Source organism: Gallus gallus, chromosome 9 (genome assembly GCF_016699485.2).
Source record: "Gallus gallus isolate bGalGal1 chromosome 9, bGalGal1.mat.broiler.GRCg7b, whole genome shotgun sequence".
In the NCBI taxonomy this organism is placed as follows: domain Eukaryota; kingdom Metazoa; phylum Chordata; class Aves; order Galliformes; family Phasianidae; genus Gallus; species Gallus gallus.
In genome coordinates, this window is record NC_052540.1 from 12,065,998 (window position 1) to 12,088,361 (window position 22,364).

The following is a 22,364-nucleotide window of genomic DNA, read 5'->3' on the forward strand; positions in this document are numbered from 1 at the left end:
GCCAGCGCCCCGCACCGATCTGAGCCCGCACCGAGCCAAGCCGTGACCCGGCATCCCGGGCGCCCCGCAACGGGCAGGGGCGGGAGGGCTGGGGGCAGTGGGAGGGAGACGGGTCAGAGGGAGGATGTCCCGGGAGATGGGTGGGGAGAGACAGCGGGCGAGCTGGGCTGGGCTGCAACGCCCCCCGCTATAAACGGAGGGGCCGGGCAGCGGAGCGAGAGGAGCGGCGCGGCCGGGGAGGGAGAGCCCAGCGGGACCTGAAAGCGCAGCCCGGCGCCGTGCCTGAGCCGTCGGGGCTGACCCGCCCGCCCGTCGGCTGTGCCCGTGCGGGGCTACGGCAGTGCACGGCCTCCGCCGAGCCAGGTAAGAGGGGCCCCGCCGCGGCTGTGCAGAGAGAGCTCAGCCCGGAGCGCGCTGCCGGGCCCCGGGGGGCAGGAAGGCGGCTGTGGCTCGTGGGGTAGGGTCGGGTCCTGCTGCGTTTGGGCACGGTTAGGATGAAGTTGGCAGAGGAAGGACCTTATCCTGGCAAAACGCAAGCATTTAAATCCCGCGCCCTACCTCACCCTTCAAGAACCACTTGTTAAGCCGACACGTTTTTATTTTGGAGACAGACAGACGTCCCCCAACGTTCACAGCCATGCCACGTGCCTGAGCTCTCCTGTCTTGTCACCAGCCTGAAGATAAAGCCAAGGCACCCTCTGCCAGTTGGCACGGCGCAGGGCGGGCACATCCTCACCAGCCAGGCGCTCCCCAGCAGCCAGCCCTCCTACCCCTGGGCATAGGCAGATGAGCGCTTCAAGTATTTATTTTTTTTTTTAACTGTTGGAACCTATGATGCAAGCTAATCAAAAATCACGGAAGGCAGTGCCGATTTTTTTCTAGACTTATGCAAATATTTGTTTCTTTTCAGAAAGGAAAAAGAAACAAGCAAGCCAGACAATACAACTTCCACCAGTTAGCAATTAGTGCTGGTTTCACCAGGACTTAAAAGTAGCGTACAGTCTCCGTAACCAGTTAGACCTCACCCTGCTTCCAAACTCAGCTTTGATTCTTAAAACTGAATTCAGAACATTCTTCAACGCCAGTGGGTGAAATTCTGGAACACTTACTGCCCTCCTACTCTCCATACATTAAAACAATTAAAATGTCAGTTATTCACTGATATTGGAGCCCTGTATTCTTCCAAGCAAATCCAACAGTCTGATCATGGTATGGACAAGCACTAACTTTTCAGGATTCAATTGTGCTAATTTCTATGTTTCTACAAACGCACTGCAATTAACGAGTTGTATGGCAATAAGTGACAGCAGGATTCTGTCGAGAGCTCGCTACAGTTCACTGTACATTTCCATCCATAAGTAGCAGTACTTGTTTTGACTATTGTTTTATGTAGCATGGGGCAGTCTAGTAAATGGACTCAGGCAAATTACAAACCTCAGAAGAGGATGATGTTAAAAAGGACTTTTTGTTTATTTGGAGGCAGGGAGCAGGAGAAGAGGGGACTGTCATACCTTTTCACCTTCATGAACCCACGCCACTAACATGATTAGATTTTTGCCTGAGCAAGAAGGACTAAGTATGGCCTGGAGCAGGTAATTACCATGGTGATCTAGAAGGGCTCTTACTGCTCTGTTTTAGTGTCTGACAAATGTGTTCACACCCCTGACTGCGTCACACCCTTTTGCTTGTTGCCGTCATAATCTTTTATAAGTATCTTTCAAAAATATGTATATAGTATATAGTATATACCATATACTATAGTATATACTATCTTCCAAAAATATGAAGTGTCTACAGGTTAAGTTTTCATTCATTTATTAAGAGTTCTATGTGCCTTTCCAGCAAGAATGTGGCATTTCCGTTGCTTTTCCCCTCTACTACTTGAACTGCAGAACAGAGAAATATCAGTTATTTCTATGATGTCCTTTCTAGTTTATGTTGTTAGAGAAATAAAGAGGTTCAGTACAATTAGGAGATGGAAATCACGTTTATCATGAAATTGTTGTTCTCATTTTCTCCTTACTTTTGGGAAAATAGTAGATGGAAAGAGTTAATTTCTGCACTGGAGGAAGGCAAAAGTAGAACTATTTCCTGCCTTATTGCTTGGAAAAAGTACCTTGCTTGGGTTGGACAGCATATGCAAAATGCAATTAGAAGTTACTGGCTTAAAATACAATAATTGCCAGCTTGAAACCTGGTGCAGAAGTGAGGAGAGTGCTGCCTTCCAGTTTAAAATGTCAGAATTCCACAACCTGCTTAGAACAAGAAGATGCAAGATTTGCATGTGCTACCTGCTGAATATTATAATTATGATCAATATCTAAAAGTATGTGGAAATGCATCTCATTTCTTTTTGCTACTGGTTGTAGTACTGCATAAGCTGAGATGTGCTCAACAAAGATAGTGATTTATTTACACTTGCTAGAATAATTCTGTTGAAACATAGGGACTGTGTTTACAGATGTGCAGTCAGGAATTGGAGAGCTTCGCATGAAAAATCTCAGACTGTGGGTAGCTGATACATCTTTACTACTACTACTTATTATCTTTTCTATAAAGGAATACATCTAGGGAGTCTACTTGTACTTTCTGTGGTTCTTTCCTACAGCTCTGCTTATTAATGTGGTAGTCTAAAGCTGCCATGAACTGCAAACTCATATTACACTGTCCCAGTCAAACTTTTTATACAGAGTTATAATCTTGGTTGAAAATGTTTTAAGCAGTCACAAACTACTTGTACTTGATCACTTTCTCTTCTTATGCTTTGACCTTCCTGTTGTCCAGAAGCTACTAGTGTCACCAGGAATATTCATAAACTGTCTTGAGACCATTGCTGTCCAAGTCTTAGAGCATCTAATCACACTGTGAGAATCATCCAATTGTTTCTTAATGGCTGGCACATCTCTTTGTCCTACACTTCAGCTGTCTTTTTCTCTCCTGGGGACTTCATAAAAGTATAAGTTCTGTCATGAGTTGGATAGTACACATGGATATTTGTGCATTATTTTAATCAACTACTATGACTCTCTCTACTTGGTCAATATTGTGCTTTTTTTTTCTATTTTATTTTTTTCCAATAAGAGGTGAAATAAACTAAAATATCTGAATATATTACACATAAAGCTGAACTGGGGAAATGGGTAGACCTACTTAGGCAGTCCACCCTTACCTGTCTGCAACAGGAATATTGGCAACCAAGCAACATCTCTGGCAACCAAAATGTTAACCCCTAAAGAAGTCTGAACAACAACTCCAACACCCAAAGCTATAATGAAGGGAGCTTGGGCAGGTAAGTGAAACAGCACAGACAGAATGGAGACTGCTTATTTAGTGGGGAACTGGATCATACCTATTCCAACAAATGACAAAACAAAAAGGAAAAGAGGAAGTGAAATATTCACCAGCATATCAATTCATACTGATTCCAGTGCTAGCTGAAGATTGACTACACATTAGTCCCCTTGCAAATTCTTACATCTCCTCTTTAAACCACCACCTCTCTCCAGAGAGTATAATCTCAAAATCCTTTCAGACTTGCAAGCTTGGTAAGGCTTACAGTTGTGAGAGTTGGAACAGGGTATAGCCCTGTCACTACAGGCCCACAGCAGTCTTTTTATGTTGTTTAGCTAAATCTCCAGGCTTTCAGTAACCTCACTGCAATTTTTAAGCCTTACCTGGCATACTGCTGATGTCTGTGCCTCATGTTCTCAGTTGTGCAACAATTCTATTAGAAATGCACTGGCCCTTTGCACTCACGTTGTGTTCTGCCATATGTTCCTCTCAAATATTAATTAGCAATTCTGCTGCATTCTTCGGTAGAAGTTCTGAGTTTCTGACAGTTTCTCCTTCAGGAAGCTATACTATTTTTAAGAAGTCTGCCTCTGTAGTGCTAGGATCAAGTAGGTCAAGTAGATCAAGTAGGAGAGAGAAGAGTGCAGAGCATCATAGAGATGTTAAATATTTTGTAGAATTCTGAAGTTAAATGGAAAATAGATATTGCTTATCAACAGAAGGGAAAGTGAAGGGAAGACATTTTCTTCTTTCTTACTCTTGTATGGTTAGTGTACATCATGCTAACAGGAATAAAGGGGTTGCAGTTAGTGAGAATTGAACCTAGCTAGTTATGAAGACACGCAGACAGGTTACACTCTAAAGATGTAATATTATTTTACAGGTGAATCAGAGAGCAGTTCTAGCATTAAAATTTTACACAAAGTTGAACACTTTGCATATAGACACTAGTTCAAATACATTAGAGAGTTTTATATAGACACAAAAGGATTTACACTTCAAGCATAAAGGTGTATGGACCTCACACGGGAGGTCCAAACACTGCACCCTGGAGATCAGAAAGGTTCCAGTGAAGCTGTCTTTCCATATACTCTTACTATTGCACAGAAAGTTACTAATCTTAGTATCATTTTGTGCCTCCTCCTTCTGATCTTAAACACCCTGCAGTGAAAACAAACCAGTAAGCTTTTGCTAACCACAGTGTTTAAGTTCAATTTCTATCAACAAATTTGTCACTTAAACTCACTTTCACCAGTAAAGTCATTGTACTCAGAACACTTATACCATGTTGTATGCCATCTTCTACGACTTATCCTTTGCCCCCCCCGCCCCCCCCATCAAAAAAAAAGAAAAAAAGGCAGATGTTTTCTAGAAGAGTGTGTCATTTTTGGAACATTTTGGGGAATTTAACAAATGTGACAAATAAACATGAGAAGTTATGATATCTACACTTTTTCCTACCTGCACTGTAACAAGCAAGTGAAGAGAGGTTATCTTAACTGTAAATCCTAACAGCTGTGATTGTTTGAGACAAAGTGCACATGAAATAAAATAGCTGGTCTAATGATTTACTGACTTATCCTCAGATAAATGATGGATTAGACTAAAATTACTTGGAGCTTTCAACTGAATTGCAACTAAGGGTAGGAAAATACCATGCTTAGAATGACATGCTGTTAACTATTCTCTGTTGCACCATCATCTGAAAGAACTACAGATTTGGGGTTGTTAGGCATCTTTTACAATTTTCATTCTATTTGGTTTTTGCTTGATAGCAAAACCGTGCAGGTATCCACTATATAACAACACTAGCTAGAATGCCTGGTTACTATTTGTGGTGTTTATCTGCTTTTATTGTAGTTGAGTAGCATTTCTCTTATAGGCACAGAAAATGGGTAATAACTGAAGACTACCTCTCAGCAGGAAAGTGAGATCAGATTGGCAACGAATGGCATGATTGAAGACAAAAAGCCAGCTTCAGCACAAGGTAACACTGGCAGTATCTGAAGAAACTGGTACTGAATTTGGGCAGGGTCAATGTTTAGACAGTATTGTACTGTCTGAGGTAAGGGCTAATATTAGAGTTAAGGTCAGAACAAAAAGTGATTTAACCAAATGCCTGTTTTCAGCTAAATCATCTGTTCCTTTATTTCTGGGTCATACCAATTTGTCAAATTCTGATCAATAGTTGGCTAGTGAAGTCTAACACTCAGTAGATGAAGAATAGGAACAAAGATACAAAATAAAACAGCCTCCGAGTCCTCTCCATTTTCTGAAAATTGAGAGGGTTACACTAAATGAGAGCACTGTTCCTCAGTGTTTTTAGCTCAGAGGGACTCATGCAAATAGTAAAACATTCCAGAAAACCACTGAACAGCTGTACTTTTATGTTGGGGGGCTTACGCAAGGGAGAAAAATGCGCTAGTTGACTTCCCTAAAAACGTTCTGTTGGCAGTTATGCTCAATTTAACCCTCCTTTAGCATCATCACAGCCTGGGCAAACCCTTTGCTCAAAGCAGCCAGCACATAATGTACAAAGATGCAGACTGAACTTGTTTATTTAGAAACCCTGCATGCCCCTTTCAATCTAACTTTATAAGATGCATGTCTCCTTCTCATTTTTCCCCACAAAAAGGCTTTTCTCCTTTCTCCCCTAATTCTTGTAACCTCAAACTAAATGTTTATGCAGTTTTCCTTTCTTCCCTATGAACCCAAGAGTGAGTCAACTACTACTCTTGGTAGCTGCCCAGAAGTTTCTCCCTCCTCAGGTACTGTACTTGACGTGGGTCAAAAAAACACTTGTTTTCTAAGTAGGACTGTAACTCTTATGCTAGATTTGTCTCTATTTTACTATTGGCTTTGTTAACTAGCCAACAGCAGCTTACCATAGGACACTTGTAATTTTTTCTCAAATCAAGCGTTTATTTGGGTAAAAAAAATATTTATGCATGGGCTTTCCAAAAAGAACTCTTTTAATAAGGGCTTAATAATATTTTGAGTGCAAGTACGTTGTTATCACGCTGTTCCATTTCACCAAGAATTCTTATGCATACCATCAGGAAAAAAGTCACATCAGTGCAGGACAGCCATATGTTCCTCACCTCAATTAATTGTTTTCCTAGCAGTGAAGTAGAGCTACTGTAGAACCTTTTGGAGTGCACAGCACTATCCTTCTCAGTTATGTTTGCTTGAGAACAAAGAGTGCACTTAGGGTGCAATGATTCACAGCATATGAGTTTACTTTTGTGGTGTTTTTTGTTTGTTTGTTTTTAATGATTTGGTTGTTGTTTATTTTTATTGGGTTTGGGTTATTTGGGGAGGGGGAAACAGGGTACGACAAGTGCATTTCACCTTTTTGGGTTGTACCATCCTTCTTGGCTTTGTTATATCTCTTGGTCATACTCAGAACCTATAAGGGGACATTCTTAGAGCCAGAATGGCAAAGAGAGTTCAATAATTAATTTTGTTTTCGAAACAAATGAATAAATTTTACGTTGAGGAAAAAAAAAAGAACAGGAAACAAGCTATACACATTTGGCAGAACATCTATTTTGCTATCATTCTATTAAGCGTGCAGCTTTCCAGACAAAGCACTAGGGATCACAGTATCCGTTTTTTTCATGGGCAGTAACACCTTCCACACTGCTTTGAATTAAGGTATCTGTATCTGAGGTTTCATTCTCTTTGATTAACCCCTTAGCACCTTAGTAGTCCAGCTGACTTGTATAAAAAAAAATCACAGATGCATTGCTTATCTTTATGTTTGGCTGCTTATCAGATTTTCTCCTATTCCCCCTAACAGGAGTTTTGTTTAACTGAAAGCACGACTGGGCCTCTATGTTCTCCATGTTATACTTACAAACAGCTACAATGCCACTAATTTCTCTTGGGCTTAGCTGCATTACCATTTTAAAAGATTCTGGGGGGGAAGGAGGGGAAGGGATCTGAATAACTCTTGTACTTCAGCGGTTACCCATACTATTTTCTTTCCTTTCTGCCTTTGGTTTCCTTTTTTCTGACCCTAATGAGGTATTCATTAAGAAGCCTCCATGCTGATCCTTTGCTTTTAATCTTTTAACTTTTCCCTCCAGGCTGTTACTAACATTTTCATTTAAGGAAAAAAAAGTCTTTTCTGAGGCAGATTGCCATAGAGCAGTATTTTCCCACCATAAGAATATCTAAATTAATTATATAACAAAAATAATCAAGTGTCTCAATCAGACCCAGTGAACCAAGTCCTGTTATGCAGGGCTGAATTATGACACATGGAAAACAAAGCTGCTTTTGAACATGGGCGTTGAAATCTTAACATTCATTTCCTTACACAGAAATTCACAATACACTTGCTTTTGCTTTAGAACTTCTCCAGTAAAACAAACACTATTTTTCACAATGAAGTCAAAAGAAAAAATGCTCAGCATAAGAAAGATTTGTTTTTTCCCAGAGCCATAACACCTTGGCTAGCAGGAAGTTTGACAGGAGTCACCAGCCATGTTACTAGAAATGCAGCACGGTACTAGCCAACATGGAAGTTTTAACTAACATGACAAGGTGCTCTAGTGACTTTGATATGTCTTTGTCCACATATGAATGCTGCATCTGCATGAGTGTTTCCTTTTCAGCTAATGTTTTCGCTGCTAAAATTTATGAGTCGCTTTAACCACTGATGGTAGCTGAGAAGCAGGAGTGCAGTTCATTAGAGCTTTTTAGTGAAGGAAAGCCTTTTTAGATAAGTGTGCAATTTTTTTTCGTCTCTCCCACTTTGACAGATTCTGTTTCTGCAGATGAAAATGCCTGTACTGTCCTGCACAATGCATTTCTCAAACTTGAGAAGTCACCTCTGGTTTATTATTTATTAATTTACATTTTTCTATATATTTATATTCTCTATATTTTCAGGTGAAAAAAAGTAGAACAACAAATTATAATCTGCAGATAGGACTGTGTGTTAGACATAAATATCTCTTAGGTCCCCAAGGCTCCATCCATATTTAGCTTAATGGCAGGAAGAAGTCTCTTTGAGGATTAATATATATAAGTAAGCACTCACACACAACACAGTATTTCCATACCAGTCAAATGTTGCTGATGTGCTCTACAACCTGGAAGAAATTTATGCATGTAAACTCTTGTATCCCCTTTCTTACTGTTTTACAAGAAAGTACAGAAATGCAGTTCCATCTCTTCTGTCTCAGGATCTTTGATATTTTTAGATTCCTCATTACTTTTGTTTTCAAGAAGTTTTAAAGATTTGCAGTGAGAATACTGTGCCATCACCATACTAGCTTGACCACTACCACTACAATGCAAGTTTCTTCAATAAAACTAGGCAATGAGAAAGTGACTGAAGTACAAACAAGTCAACTGGTTAAATAAAAAAAATGACATCATACGAATGAGAAAAGAAAGCCAGGAAACTCACCTTTCCTCAAGCATTTGATGTGAGCTCAGTTTGATAATTATATGTGCATCACTTCAGTGATGTTGCGTTTCATTCCTCAGTTCTGTAAAGGTAGCCATGCAAGTACTGTTTCTTCCTGCCAGGCCCAGTTCTGGCCATAGCAATGCTTAGAACAATTGGTAGCTCTAAGCTGTACCTTGAGCTGCAAGTGTTGTCTTAATATATTCAAACATTGTTGAAAAGAGCAGATCTTCAGGCTAAATTGGTAGGTATCTCTGTGCTGCTCATAACATTGTCTCATCCTTGAGCAATGGTAGAGGAGAAAGGCTCTTGTCTTGCCTGCAGAGCAAGTTGTGGAAGTGGCCTTCCCAAAATAGGACTACCCTCCAGGTGATAGCTATGTTCCACTTAACTCATGAAACCAATGAGTAATTCAAATATCTTGACAGCAGAACTAAGGATGCTCTAAAACATTCGCTTCAGCAAGAATGAATGATCAGAGACTGATGATATTCCCAACAACATGGAAAACTATAACTCCTTATTAAGCCCTGAGCATACTGCAGTATTTCTCCCATGACTTGGGAAGTAAAAATGGCAATTAGTGCTATTTTCATATGCTTATGTAGGTACCCACAAGATCCAGTGAAGAGTACCATGTAGCTTTAAAGACATAAACTGATTAATAATAGTAAAACCATGATTTTTTACGTGACCTGAAAGGATGCAAGATATTTCATATGCAATATCCGGTCTCCTACTACAACAGGGCATAAGTGCTTTCAGCAGTGCTTTTTTACTTCAGTAAGTCCTCCCCCACCTTGTCTCTCCAAAGCCTTTTTAACGTAAGGCTGAAACATAGATCTGAATCAAGCCGAGAATTAATAACAGCTCCCTTATGCCTTAGGTTGGCGGAGTTCACTATAGAAGTTTATAGTTCATTCTCTATGGAAATAATGATGCTAATAGATGCATGGTGTTAGGTGTCCAGAAGCTACATTTGCATAGTATGTGCACTGCTGTGCAATTAAAAAAATACTTTAAAACTTCTTATTCCATGGAACTAAGCTATCAAAATAGAAACTTAAAATTCATCAAATTATTTCACTTGCTCTTAGCAAACCTGAATTTGATTTCTGTCTTTTATTAAAAATAATCACATGGGGCACACTATATTTTATATAGGCAATTCTGGCTGCAATAAAGGAAATGTGTTAATCCACTCATTTACTATCATTTGGAGAAAGTAACTGTGCATCACGTAACCTTTCATGGCTCAAACTAATCTCACTTTTATTCGTTCTGGGATTCGATGGCTTCATTCTTGTTAACTGTGGACTCTTTTGGGTACTTCCAAATACCCTAAGGGTACTACATAACGAGACATCACATCTGAAATTATGAATGTATACTGAACTGTATGTTTAGAATAAAACAGCATCTTATGTTGCCCTTCAAAAATTTTTACAGGTTAATGCTGGAAATCTTAGAAGTTCTAGAACTGCTGTGATTTGAAATAGACTTTTCTCTTTCTGGCATTATGCATTAGATAGGGCTGTTAAAAACAGAGAGGAGCAGATAAGTCCCTGATAAGTAATCTTTAGGCTTGCGTACTGATTATAAATATTTCTTCTTTCCTTGCTGATCACCAATCTTCCTTTCTGGTAAAATTAACTGATGGAACAGAGATGCAGTAATAATAATAACAGTAATAATAATAATCCATGCTGATGGGTAATGCTAGTTAATGGCCTCATTTTGAAATATTGATATATCCAATTGTCTTCTATGTCTTTTAGAAAAAAGTGGCCATTTTTCACCCTGTGGTATAAACAAGATGAGGGACTACCTTCTGTTTCAACTCATTTTTAAAAAGGAGTTCGGGTGTAGGTTAATAACCTAAATGAGAGAAAGAAGATCTTCGTTTCTGACAAGACTGAGCAAGTGTCCCAGGACTGGGACATGGGGATATCACTTAGAGATTCCATTTTCAGACATCGTATTCTTTGAGGCTTTGTCTTTTGATGTTTAGTTTAAGAACACTGAACTAGAAATCTTAAGCTAAGAATTTATTTTACATTCTCATTCTATTTATTTTTTTCAATCTTAAGTTACTGCTATATGGATAACTTTACATTCCTATCACTTAAGTATTATATGGATTGTATTTCCTTAAGTCATACTAAACACCAGAGAGTTTGCAATACACTGTTACAGTCTTGGTCAAAGAACGAAAACAGATTGCTCTCAAGGATAAACAAGGAAGGAAGAGAAAGTTACATGGAAAAACTGTAAGCTACCCAGAAGACTGGGTACACCATCAAGCCAGAACCAGTGATCTATAGAACCTCCACCTCACCAGAATTTCCCAAGAGGTTAGATAAACAAACACAGTGCATGCTGAGAATAGTTAGTTGTTCAGTGTTTTGGAGTGCACATCTATATTTATTGAACTTAAGAATAGTTTTCCTCCCCTTAACAGGAGAGAAAGCTAAATGTTGTGCTTACATATGAAAAACTCCCAGAGAATAATATTTACTGCTAAGCCCAAACCTAGAAGACCAGAAAAATGAAATCTATGAACTAAAATACTTACCAAAAGTCAGTTACTGTACTTTTGGCTATCCATAATGAATGGTCTGTGGATTAGTCAACAAACTTAAAAAAAAAAAAAAACAAAAAAAACCCTATAATGGCCATGCTAGTGTTCTAGTGAGGTTGAGTAATTCTAGTGAAGTTAAGCAATCCCTCTTTGGCTCTAATATAGGCGAATACAACTTTATAGAAATATGTATATCAGGATTTCCTAACTCTTGGGGGAAAAAGAAAAACAAAAACAAAACCAACAGATGAGGAGGGAATTGGTAGTGAACTGTGGCCAAAGAACTAAATTGCATGAGTAAGTATTTCCAGTGTTCCTGGACCCTGCAAGTACTACAAGAGTACATGAAAAAGTTGTCCAAGCTTTCACTTCCCCTGCAGCTACCAGTAATATCTGTGATGTTAATGCAGCGTAAGCTGTTGGAAAGGGCATCCAGAAGGTTTGTTACATATTATATAGCAGTATTACTAAATGCTTAATAATACCACAAAGCTTTAACAGGGATGTTGTTTTTCTGAAGCCAATATTCTTCTGTTTTAAAAGTCCTTCAATTGTAAGGACTCAAAGTGGGTCATGGTGTCCTAGAGCTAGAACAAGGCTCTTGTACTCCATGCAGAACATGGCACTTTTCTGTACTGCCTCCAAAACTTTGGGAATTAACAGAAGGCTCTTAGGGCTGCCTAAGAACAGAAGATGCGGCAACAAGACTGGCCCTCTGGGTTGTTCCATCTCCCTTTCAAACAAAGGTGGTCAAGGAGGTGCTCTGGTAATACAGCATACCAGTGTGGAGAAATCATAGCCTCAATGGATTGAGGCATTGTAGCATTTTACAGGTTCTAGATACCATAGAACCACAGCTTACTTTCTAATACAACTGACTGTCCTCAAATGGGAAAACGTCTCAAAGAATATATACATATATCTTCTCTCAATAGCTATATATATAGAAGGCTTTATTCATCACCCCACAGCCACATAAACTAATGGTTTAAACGTTGGCACTTGTGCCAACTTTTCTAACATCCATTTCTAACACACAGCGCTGAAGCGTATAATCAAGAGATGATTTTTCTTTCTTCTGCATTTTAACTCTGGCCAACCGTTTGCCAGTCTCCTGTCTCTAGACATCACCAGTTCTCTTCTGGTTGTAAAAGCTTCAAGATATAACCATCATATGCTTGTACAGGGCTTCTTCTAGTTTCAATAAAATAAACGTTTCCATAACAGTGATAAACTTTCTTCCCTATCTGGATTGAAAGTTATTTGCTCTTACTAGCATTAGAGGATTGGTTAGCTAAACAAATCATTTCAACTGTAGTACCATCATTGAGCCTTGAGCGTCCCAGAGGGTTACTAACATGCCCAGGTGGGCAGTGACAGAAGCAAAAAGTGTGTACCTATACAGATAGTTTGGGTGGGTGCGGCTGGAAAAGATACTTAAATTTTCAAATGACAAAATTGTTTACAACTGAAAAAATGCATTCTACACAGAGAGTAAAAATCATCGTTTGCATAATAAAAGCTGTGTAGGATCATATTGCCATTTCATCTCAAAAATTGTTCCGAAGTTGCTTTTTCAGCATTAAAAACGTCTTCCCTTAAAAGACACATTTGAGTGAAAATAACTTAGAATCACTTTCAGTATCATTCTGATATTTGGAAAAACTACGTTCTTCCTACATTGTCTGGGTAAATTATACTTCTACTCTCCCTATACACTCTTTATTTTTTCTTTTTTTATTTTAGCTTGAAAGATTTACAGTTTAACTACATATGTCTAAAAGTGCCAGGGCCTTGCTCCTTGACTTACCAGTGCAAGAACTGGACTGAAAGGCTGCAAAACCATACTAGAATAAAGGAAATTAGATATAAACTAGTATGTAATAAAGGAAAATTTAAATGGCTCACACTGGTACATAATACTTTGCATAAATACAGATGTTTTCTGATAGAATTTTGTTCTGTATTTACATCTTGAATAATCCTGAAGGTGGTATTTTGAAAACTGATGACACATGAATATGAAATAATTATTTTAAAATGGGAAATACGGACCTCTAGTGGTCAAAGGATGAATTATACTAGTTAAAATTCAAATACCACTGTGCTAAACTGAGTTATTTTCCTTCAGGTTTTCCTCCACCCTTACCCAAAACAAAGCAGTCAAAGTAGCATCCTCCTGCCTGATTTCACTATTCACTCATTCCTCAAGCACTAATGTTTCCAGATGAAAACATCTTTTTGTCTGACTTTTTCTCACATAAAATTTGTCTAAAATTGAGTAAAGTTGAAAGACACTTGGGAAGTGAAGGAAAAATTAATGAGAGTAGCCTCTGAAAACACACAGCAGAGATGCTCATTCTTTTCAGCATAAATTATGAAAGCCATCATACAGAAGGACAGACTGTCGAAATGTGCAAGAAGAAATAAATACAGAAAAGTTTTTACAGAGGTCAGAGTAGATAAACAATTTCTGTTTACAAGGTAGCAATAACTAGTCTTCTGCTAGCTAAAAACCAAGTGATAAGCAATTTAGAGTTTTGAGGAAACAAATCCTATGAAGATCGTTATGCATCACTTACATAAAGCTAGCACAAACGAAGTTGACCAGCTCCAGCAAGGAATGACACAAAGAATCTACACATAAAAAGATAACTATTTTATACTTAAATATAGTTTATGTATGTATATACACACATATATTTACAGTTTTGCAGTGCAAGACTGCCAAGCTGCAAGCCTGGTGTTCACCAGTATACCTCTCCTCTATGTGATTCAAAGCAGCAGTTGTTAAAATAATAAAGCACGAATAAAAGTTTAATTGCTGCATGTTAAGATAGTGTAAGCAAAACACAAGTTAATTAAAATTTATTTCAGATCAGTGTCCCACTGCTGCAAAACACATGAATATGGATGACACTCCACCTACCTTATGGAATAAGTAAGAGTAATAATTGAGTGCAGTACGATTACTGGAAATATATTAGCATAAGTCATACAAATACACATTTATACAGGGTTTTTTTTTTTCTTCAAAAGTACCAGAGCATACTTGTGAATCAAAAAGTTAAGTACCTCACTATGACTCAGGCACATAGTAAAAGCAAGCACCACAAAATTGACAGCAATTTCAATGGAGTGGCAGTTGCTTTATGCATGACTGAATAAGAGGACACCTATGCAGAGGCCACTTACAAGGTTCCGTAAATTCTGCTTGTTCTCATATCAAATCACTTCTTGTTCCAAAACTGCAAAAGCAACATCCAACTTGACAGTTACAAATAAGGATCTTTTGAAGCTTACTTCTGTTCTTGCTGCTCCTGAGCCAATGCACAGACAGGGTTCCAGTTCCACACTGCCTGCTGCAGTTACATTTCAACATTATGTTGGTTTATTGTCTCTCACCATGAAGTCAGACACTGACCTCTGTGGAAGATAGTGGCAGTGATGACAGGAGGCCTAGGCACACTGCAAGGCCACAGTAGTGTCCTTACTTGCCTCAGTGTTTGCGTTGCTCTTACCCTTCTCACTTTGTGTTATCAACTGTAGACTAAAAATACTTCATTAAGCTATAAGTGAGGAAAACTGACTGTTAGAAGAAGCAACAAAAGTAAGAGCTAGGAGAAGGGTAAATGTACAGCTTTGCAGAATGTCCAGTCTCTTCACGCTGGTCACATTAGTCACAGGGCTCCCAAACAATTGTCCTTCCCCCAGCTCTGGAGAATGGATTTATGATTACATGAGCACAGGTCTTCTGCAAGATTGTTTGCTCAGAGAGACAGGAACTGCACTCAATTTGTTTCTTATGTTCATTTATCTTCTAAATCCATATTTGTTAAACAGTAATTCTTTTCTCTGGATGGATTCCTACTCCATTTGGTGCAGGGTATTTGTGGAATATAAGCTTGGTACTGCTCAGGAGCTCCAGGAAGGCAAGGAAGGGGCTGAAGTAGGCACATGAAGTGGAAAAAAATACATCTATTTTTAAAAATACTGTGAACAAGGGGGTTGCAATGCTGGGTAGGAAAAAAAATGCAGTGAGATAAAGCATTTGGGAAGTATAATTAGTTTCTCAGCAATTAGAACAAGAATATAAGAAATTGGGAAAGGAGGGGGAGCTAAACTCTCAAGATGGAGGGAAAAAGCTTGAACCACAAGAAAGTAAACATAGTTCAATATTGAACATACTGTTCCAAACATTTTATGGCCTCTTCTCCCTGTGTAATAATCTTATATGAAATTAGAATGCATCGTCCTCCTACATAGTAATACTATCTCATTCACGAGAAAAGTAAATAATCAACCTACCATCAGAAGAAAAAAAAAACAACCAAACATTTCCTAATGGTGGCAGGGTTGTTCAGTCAGAGTTTACTTAGTTTGTGTCAAAGCTAATATTAAATACACATTTTTTTGTTTAAAAACTGACTTGTGACATCTGCTTACCTATTTATATCTGCTGAAGTTCTCACAGAAAGCCAGTCAGTGTGATCTTATCTTTCAGCAGGCAGAGTGCTGTTTACCTTGTATGGGCCTAGCATTCCTTGTTGTTTCGACAGGCAGTTTAATTAGGATGCATGTTCACCCAACAGAAGCAATGAATGGAGTGGTAAATAATAGTTGGTAGAACAGTCTGAAGCGCTTCATTATCAGTGACTCATTATAATCATTGTAATTAAAAAAGATAAAAGGTCAAACAGGACAGTAACATACAACAGGGGTTTGCTGCTCACCAGATAATTTGCTTTAAGACTGATGTTGCCACGCCATTCATAATCACATCAGTTCAGTCTTTGTTGAAAAAGCTCCTTGTGTATCAGCCTTCAAATGATCCAATTACCATTATGTTAACTCAGGTCATTTAAGATGCTTTAAATGGAATTATCTATGTGCACAATTTCAATACTTGCATTTAAGTGGACAGTGGTTTAATCTGTTGTAGTGAACTCTAAGAGAAGAAAGTTGCACTAATCACTATTTCTGCAACACTTTCAAGCAGTCTGTAATACTTCCTATGTGGAAGTATCTGCTTATATAGCACTTATAACCATTCATCTAGTTTTGGAGAAAGATCTTGCTCAGCCTTCATTGGGCCCTGCATACTTTACTGCAGTCCTGATTTCCAATGCTGACTTCACTTCAGTTTCATAGTGCTAATTTTTGAATGTTATCTCAGTGGGTAAATAAGCAAAGGATATAGAATCATAAAATGATTTGAGTTGGAAGGGACCTTTAAAATCAACTAGTTCCAACCCCCCTGCTACAGGCAGGGACTCCTTTCTCTAGACCAAGTTGCTTAAAGCCCCATTTGCTGCCTGTGGTAGTGAATAGAGCACACAGCACCAGCATGTGGGTGGGGCAAGGTAATATTGCCAGACTTCAATGTTGCAGAATCTGTCATTTACTGTCAAGCACTTCCACAACCAAGGGCTGAGATAAGAGGATTTATCTTGCAGTCCTTTTATGTTGATGCTCCCTGTCCTTTGGGTAGGATGACCTTCCACAGAACCAGACACCAGGTACTGTAGATATGGCACAGTGAGAGTCAGCAAGATGAGCACAAATTGCCATATGTGATCAGAATGGAGTACACATGTATAACATCAGATGTATTTGCTTGACTTTTTAATATCTTAAACATGGTAGAAAAAGGTGATGTCATTTTGAAGACTATCAAGACTAATTCACAGAATAAATTGGAGAGCCTGGTAGGTATTACATTACGTATCTTGACAAAAGGTTTGCCATTGGCTGAAGTTAACTAGATATTCCAATATCCAGAAATATCAAGAACCTAAGTCTTGAGATTGCCCCATTTGATTTTTGAATCAACTAATTAATGCAGACCTTATAATAAACACTAGCTAAGAGGGGAAAAAAGAAGATTAGAAGCTAATTGAGGGCCAAAGAGAGACATGCTCAAAAGGTACTGACTGCAACCCATATTCTGTGTTCAGTACATGGCTTTTCCCCAGACTTCCTGTATGAGCTTTGCAGAAGTGTATCTATGCCTCACTTTCCTGTTAAAAGCAAAGATGAAAAAGTCAGCTATTTAGGAATAAGATTTGTCTCCTAACTGGAGTGCATTAGTCACTTAACACAGTAGCGTTATGCCTTTACCAGGAGCATAGAATGGCTTGGGTTGAAAGAACCTTAAAGATCATCTAGTTCCAACCCTCCTGCTGTGGGCTGGGTTACCACCCATTAACTCAGGCACTACAACAGGTTGACCAGGGCCTCACACAATCCACCTTTGAACATCAGTGCTAGCAATGAAAATGATGACCAACTGCCTCCTTAACAATGCAGTCCACATTACTGAAAGACCAAGCATCTTTCTGAATACATACTGTTTATACAAAAGTGACTTTACAAGGTTTTTTTGTTTGTTTTAAAGCCAGTATATTTCACTTAATCTTGTTTTCAGGCAGGGTTGGGCTGACAGCTGTCAGGATCTTGCATACAGCAATAAAAATTACTCTGCGATAATAACTATTGATTTTTATTTTTTTATGTTTCCTTTTTGAGTGAAGACTGGCTGCTTATTCACTCTGGAAAAGGTTTAGTATCAGACTCGCAGCTAAAGTCATAAATCATTAATAAGGAAATTAGTCCTGCAAAACACACAAGCCCTGGCAAACCGAATGAGTGCCGTATTCGTACAATTTTTATAGAATTAATGTGATCTAGAATTATTTTTCTTACTCTAAGACTGCGACTTCAACTCTTTGCCACATGTTAGTAATGTGAATTGTGCCTTCTCTAGCATCCTTAGACTATTTCTGCAGTTACTAATTATGACAAAGAAGCACAAGCCTGGATTTTCAGAAGTTTTTGGGTTTGTTTTTTTTAAATCATTCGTAGTTCAACATCATAGTTCTAAGCCAGACAGGATCTAGGTAGCTTCTGAATATTTAAGGTCCAACGGAAGACTGTTCACATCAGAGATCAAAATAAAAACTCTTATCTGAATTCATTTCTTTCTTTTTACTGTTTTTTTTTTTAATGTACACAGTAAAACGGTAGTCAGAGTGCTTAAGCACAGTTTCTGAGATATCCAGATAGCTTTGCTCATGAGATACAGTACTTGATTATAGGAAAAAATAATCTAAATAAAGATTCTGAATGTACAGCCATCTGTTGTTATTGGTCTCTATTATTTTTTATAACATATTTTCATTAACCAATTGTATTTTAATCTGGAACCTTGTTCAGAAATTGAAAGAAATCTGTTGGGTTCTCTTAGTGTAAATGAAAATTAATGATGTACAGCCAACTCCTAACACTCTTACCTCTGTTATATTCTGCAAGGTTTACTTTAAAATAGAAATCAGTTGAGAAAACACTGAAAGACAGCTTTATGGCTCTCCCTCTCTCCTTTCCCTCCCCTCCATTTATTTATTTCAAAGGTAATGAATACTTCTGTATTGGCTCTCCTGACTCTTAGGATGAGAGGGAATTAAGTTGCACCAGGGAAGTTCAGGTTAGACATCAGGAAAAATTTCTTCACTCATGAGAAAGAGTGGTGATGCACTGGCACAGACTGTCCAGAAAGATGGTGGAGTCACCATCCCTGGAGGTGTTCAACAACCATGGAGATGTGGCACTGAGGGACATTGTTAGGGGGCAGTATTGGTGGTAGGTGGATGTTTGGATTAGATGATTTTAGAAGTTATTTCCAACCGTAATGATTCTATGACTGTCTTAGCTGATATAAATTGACCAGTTTAAGGTAGTGGCTCTCTGCTTTCTCAGTATTTTCAAGAAACTAGCATGATCAGCAGATTATCAAGACACATCTGTTATAGAAAAAGAATTCTCCCCTCAGTTTTTGTGGGCTGAGAACCAGTATTCTTGGGTTGATTTGGGCATTTTTTTTAAATTATTATTATTTATTGCTTAATTGTTACATATTGCATGGCTCACTTCCAGGTCTCTGTAGAGTCAGGATAAAGCTCCTGCTATAGGTGTTGTAGCAAGGCTGAATATATAATCTAGTCTTTCACTCCAAATCAGCAAAGAGCAAAGTAAAACAAACTGCTGGTTCCATCTGCCTGCCTTCCAAACAAAAATGATTCAACGAAAGCACACACTGTGAATTTCCCACTCAAGTCAATGCAAGTTCCGGACAAACAAGTGCTTTGTAGTTGAGGCAACTGCTATCTATGGTGTCAGGGTAAAACTCTGCAGAGAACGAACTGCAAGTTCACAACTTGCAGATTGCAGACTTGATTACCGCTTCTATTCAAAGCCAGAAAAGAACCCTACCCTCATGTTTTTGGAAGGAAATTCTGATTTCACAGATAATGAGGGCAGGATACAGCCCAGGAATTATAAAATTGAGGAAAAGCATGAAACACCAGTAGCATTAGCTATATAAGACAAGCACGTGGAAAGAAAAGCAAAGGAACACCAGTAAAGAGATTATACCATATATTTATGAACAAAAATTAAAAGGGCAAAAAACTGTTTCCATTGCTTTTCATTTAAGTTTTTCAGGAAGAGCAGTGATTAATAATGGGGTGCCCACAATCCAGTTTTCAACTGAAAGTCATAGGCAGAAGTCAGTTAATGAAAAGCAGATTAATTGCCGACTATTCCATTTCTTATGAGTAAGAAATTGAATTTGTTACAGTGAGTTGTATCCCCAGTTAAACAGAAAATCTTGAGATTTAATTGAAAATTAAAAATAAAAAAACAATGAAAAAACCTAAATCCCTAACGAACTATTTTTATTTCCTCTTTTTGCCTCCCCTCCTCACAGGTTTGACCTTCACGTTGTTTCCCTGAAACAAGGCCACAGCAGAAGAGATCAAGATGGTCCCAAACTATTCTACCGAAGAAACTGTTAAGAGAATTCACGTTGATTGTCCTGTTTCAGGAAGGCACAGTTACATCTACATTATGGTTCCAACTGTTTACAGTATCATCTTCATCATAGGCATATTTGGGAACAGCCTGGTCGTTATTGTTATTTACTGCTACATGAAATTAAAAACAGTGGCTAGCATCTTTCTGCTAAACCTGGCACTGGCTGACTTGTGTTTTCTAATAACTTTGCCACTCTGGGCAGCCTATACGGCCATGGAGTACCAGTGGCCTTTTGGCAACTGTTTATGCAAGCTAGCATCAGCAGGAATAAGTTTCAATTTGTACGCCAGTGTGTTCCTACTCACATGCCTTAGCATCGACCGCTATCTGGCTATAGTGCATCCAGTGAAGTCACGAATCCGACGTACCATGTTTGTTGCCAGAGTAACCTGCATTGTCATCTGGCTCCTTGCTGGTGTGGCCAGTTTGCCCGTCATCATTCATCGCAATATATTTTTTGCAGAGAACTTGAACATGACGGTCTGTGGCTTTCGATATGACAACAATAACACAACACTGAGGGTTGGGCTAGGTTTATCCAAGAATTTACTGGGATTTTTAATCCCTTTTCTCATCATACTAACAAGTTACACCCTAATTTGGAAGACACTGAAGAAGGCATATCAAATTCAAAGAAATAAGACCAGAAATGATGACATTTTTAAGATGATTGTGGCAATAGTATTTTTCTTCTTCTTTTCCTGGATTCCTCATCAAGTGTTCACTTTTCTGGATGTATTAATTCAATTACATGTAATAACAGACTGCAAAATTACTGATATTGTGGATACAGCTATGCCCTTCACTATCTGCATCGCTTACTTCAACAATTGCTTGAATCCTTTTTTTTATGTTTTCTTTGGAAAAAACTTTAAAAAATACTTCCTTCAGCTAATAAAATACATTCCACCAAATGTCAGCACACATCCAAGTCTCACTACAAAAATGAGCTCCCTCTCGTATCGACCACCAGAAAATATACGCTTGCCCACTAAAAAGACTGCTGGGTCTTTCGACGCTGAGTGATGCATTACGCTATATACTTTTTATCTGAACAAGGTTGTGAACGAAGCAGCATGAATGACAAAATCCATCTGCAGTCCCAGACATCACAGCTTACTGCTCATTATAGAAACATTAAATCACCTCAGCAAAATCACACTACAAAGATTTAGCAGTGGCCTTCTACTTTACATTGTGCAGAGGAGTGCCTGATTTTCACTTTGTTTTTCTTTGTTGAAAGCAGCATAAACGGTAGGTCAGGTACTCCAGAGTTGGTCAGCATTCTGCCATTTACTCAAAACTACAGAAGATCTCTGAACTTAAAGGAAAAGCTTTTGTAAGCAACGTGAATTACGAAGAACTTGTTTTGCACATGTGAGCCATGTTTTGCCAAGTTTTGTTGCAGGCCCTGACGGAACTACACTGCTTGGTTTTGGGTTTGTGGTTTTCTTGTTGTTGTTGTTATTTTGTAGGTTGTTTGTTGTTGTTCTTTTTAATGAGTCATTTGTCATTGTATTTATAACCTGTTTTTCAAATATATACCTTATCTACAGGCCCAATTTTAAACAGAGATTGAAATTTAAGGACAATGAAAGTGGTCTCATTCTGATTTGTGCTACTATTTTCCATTTTTAAAATGCAAAATTTCATAATATATGCAATAAAATGCAGGTTTATTTATTAAATATAGAATAAATATATTTTTAGATTTATACTCCTAATTAGAGATTTCAAACATTTCTTCAAACACTGTTATCCCAGTGGGTATTTTTATACTAGTAATATATATGTATATACACACACACGTATACAGACACACAAATAGGGTTTCCTCACATTTCTCCCTGGTATGCTATGCTGACTGAAGAACATTGCTTACAGAGTGGGCTAACTCCGTGCTTTATGCAACTGTTTGAAAACAGAAGTTGTAGGACAGAAGTGATCAGAAACCTTCAAGCTACTTTTGTGGAATAACCAGAGTACTCTGCGAGAGAAGTACCAACTAATGAGATCCATTCAGTTTTTCAGAATACTTGGATATTTAAGATCAGACTCTGAAAAAAGCATTGTGATGCTTTTAGTCATATCACTAAATAAGCAGGACTGAACTTTGTCCTTGGCATTTACTTCATTGCTCTTCACTTATATGAAACTGATCCTGGAATGAAGATTATTTGCTCCATGTAGACCCACTTT

At 38.4% G+C, this 22,364-nt stretch overlaps 1 protein-coding gene across 9 annotated transcripts; it reads left to right on the forward strand.

Moving 5' to 3' along the window:
• The first annotated feature begins 218 nt into the window (after nucleotides 1–218).
• Nucleotides 219–21,853, forward strand: AGTR1 (angiotensin II receptor type 1). Of its 9 annotated transcripts, none has more exons than XM_015291377.4 (5): nucleotides 219–363; nucleotides 1,480–1,592; nucleotides 3,183–3,289; nucleotides 5,174–5,278; nucleotides 20,059–21,853. In XM_015291377.4, exon 5 carries the CDS (start codon nucleotides 20,112–20,114, stop codon nucleotides 21,189–21,191), a length of 1,080 nt encoding a protein of 359 aa, XP_015146863.1. In that variant the 5' UTR covers nucleotides 219–363; nucleotides 1,480–1,592; nucleotides 3,183–3,289; nucleotides 5,174–5,278; nucleotides 20,059–20,111; the 3' UTR covers nucleotides 21,192–21,853. The 9 variants fall into 9 exon arrangements, with proteins under 9 accessions (XP_015146863.1, XP_040561410.1, XP_015146862.1 ...); XM_040705476.2 differs by having other exon boundaries at nucleotides 1,484–1,592; XM_015291376.4 differs by lacking the exon at nucleotides 3,183–3,289.
• The last annotated feature ends 511 nt before the right edge of the window (nucleotides 21,854–22,364 follow it).

Coding starts and splice junctions, on each gene's coding strand:
- AGTR1 (XM_015291377.4), top strand. CDS start 20,112: ATGGTCCCAAACTATTCTACCGAAGAAACTGTTAAGAGAATTCACGTT.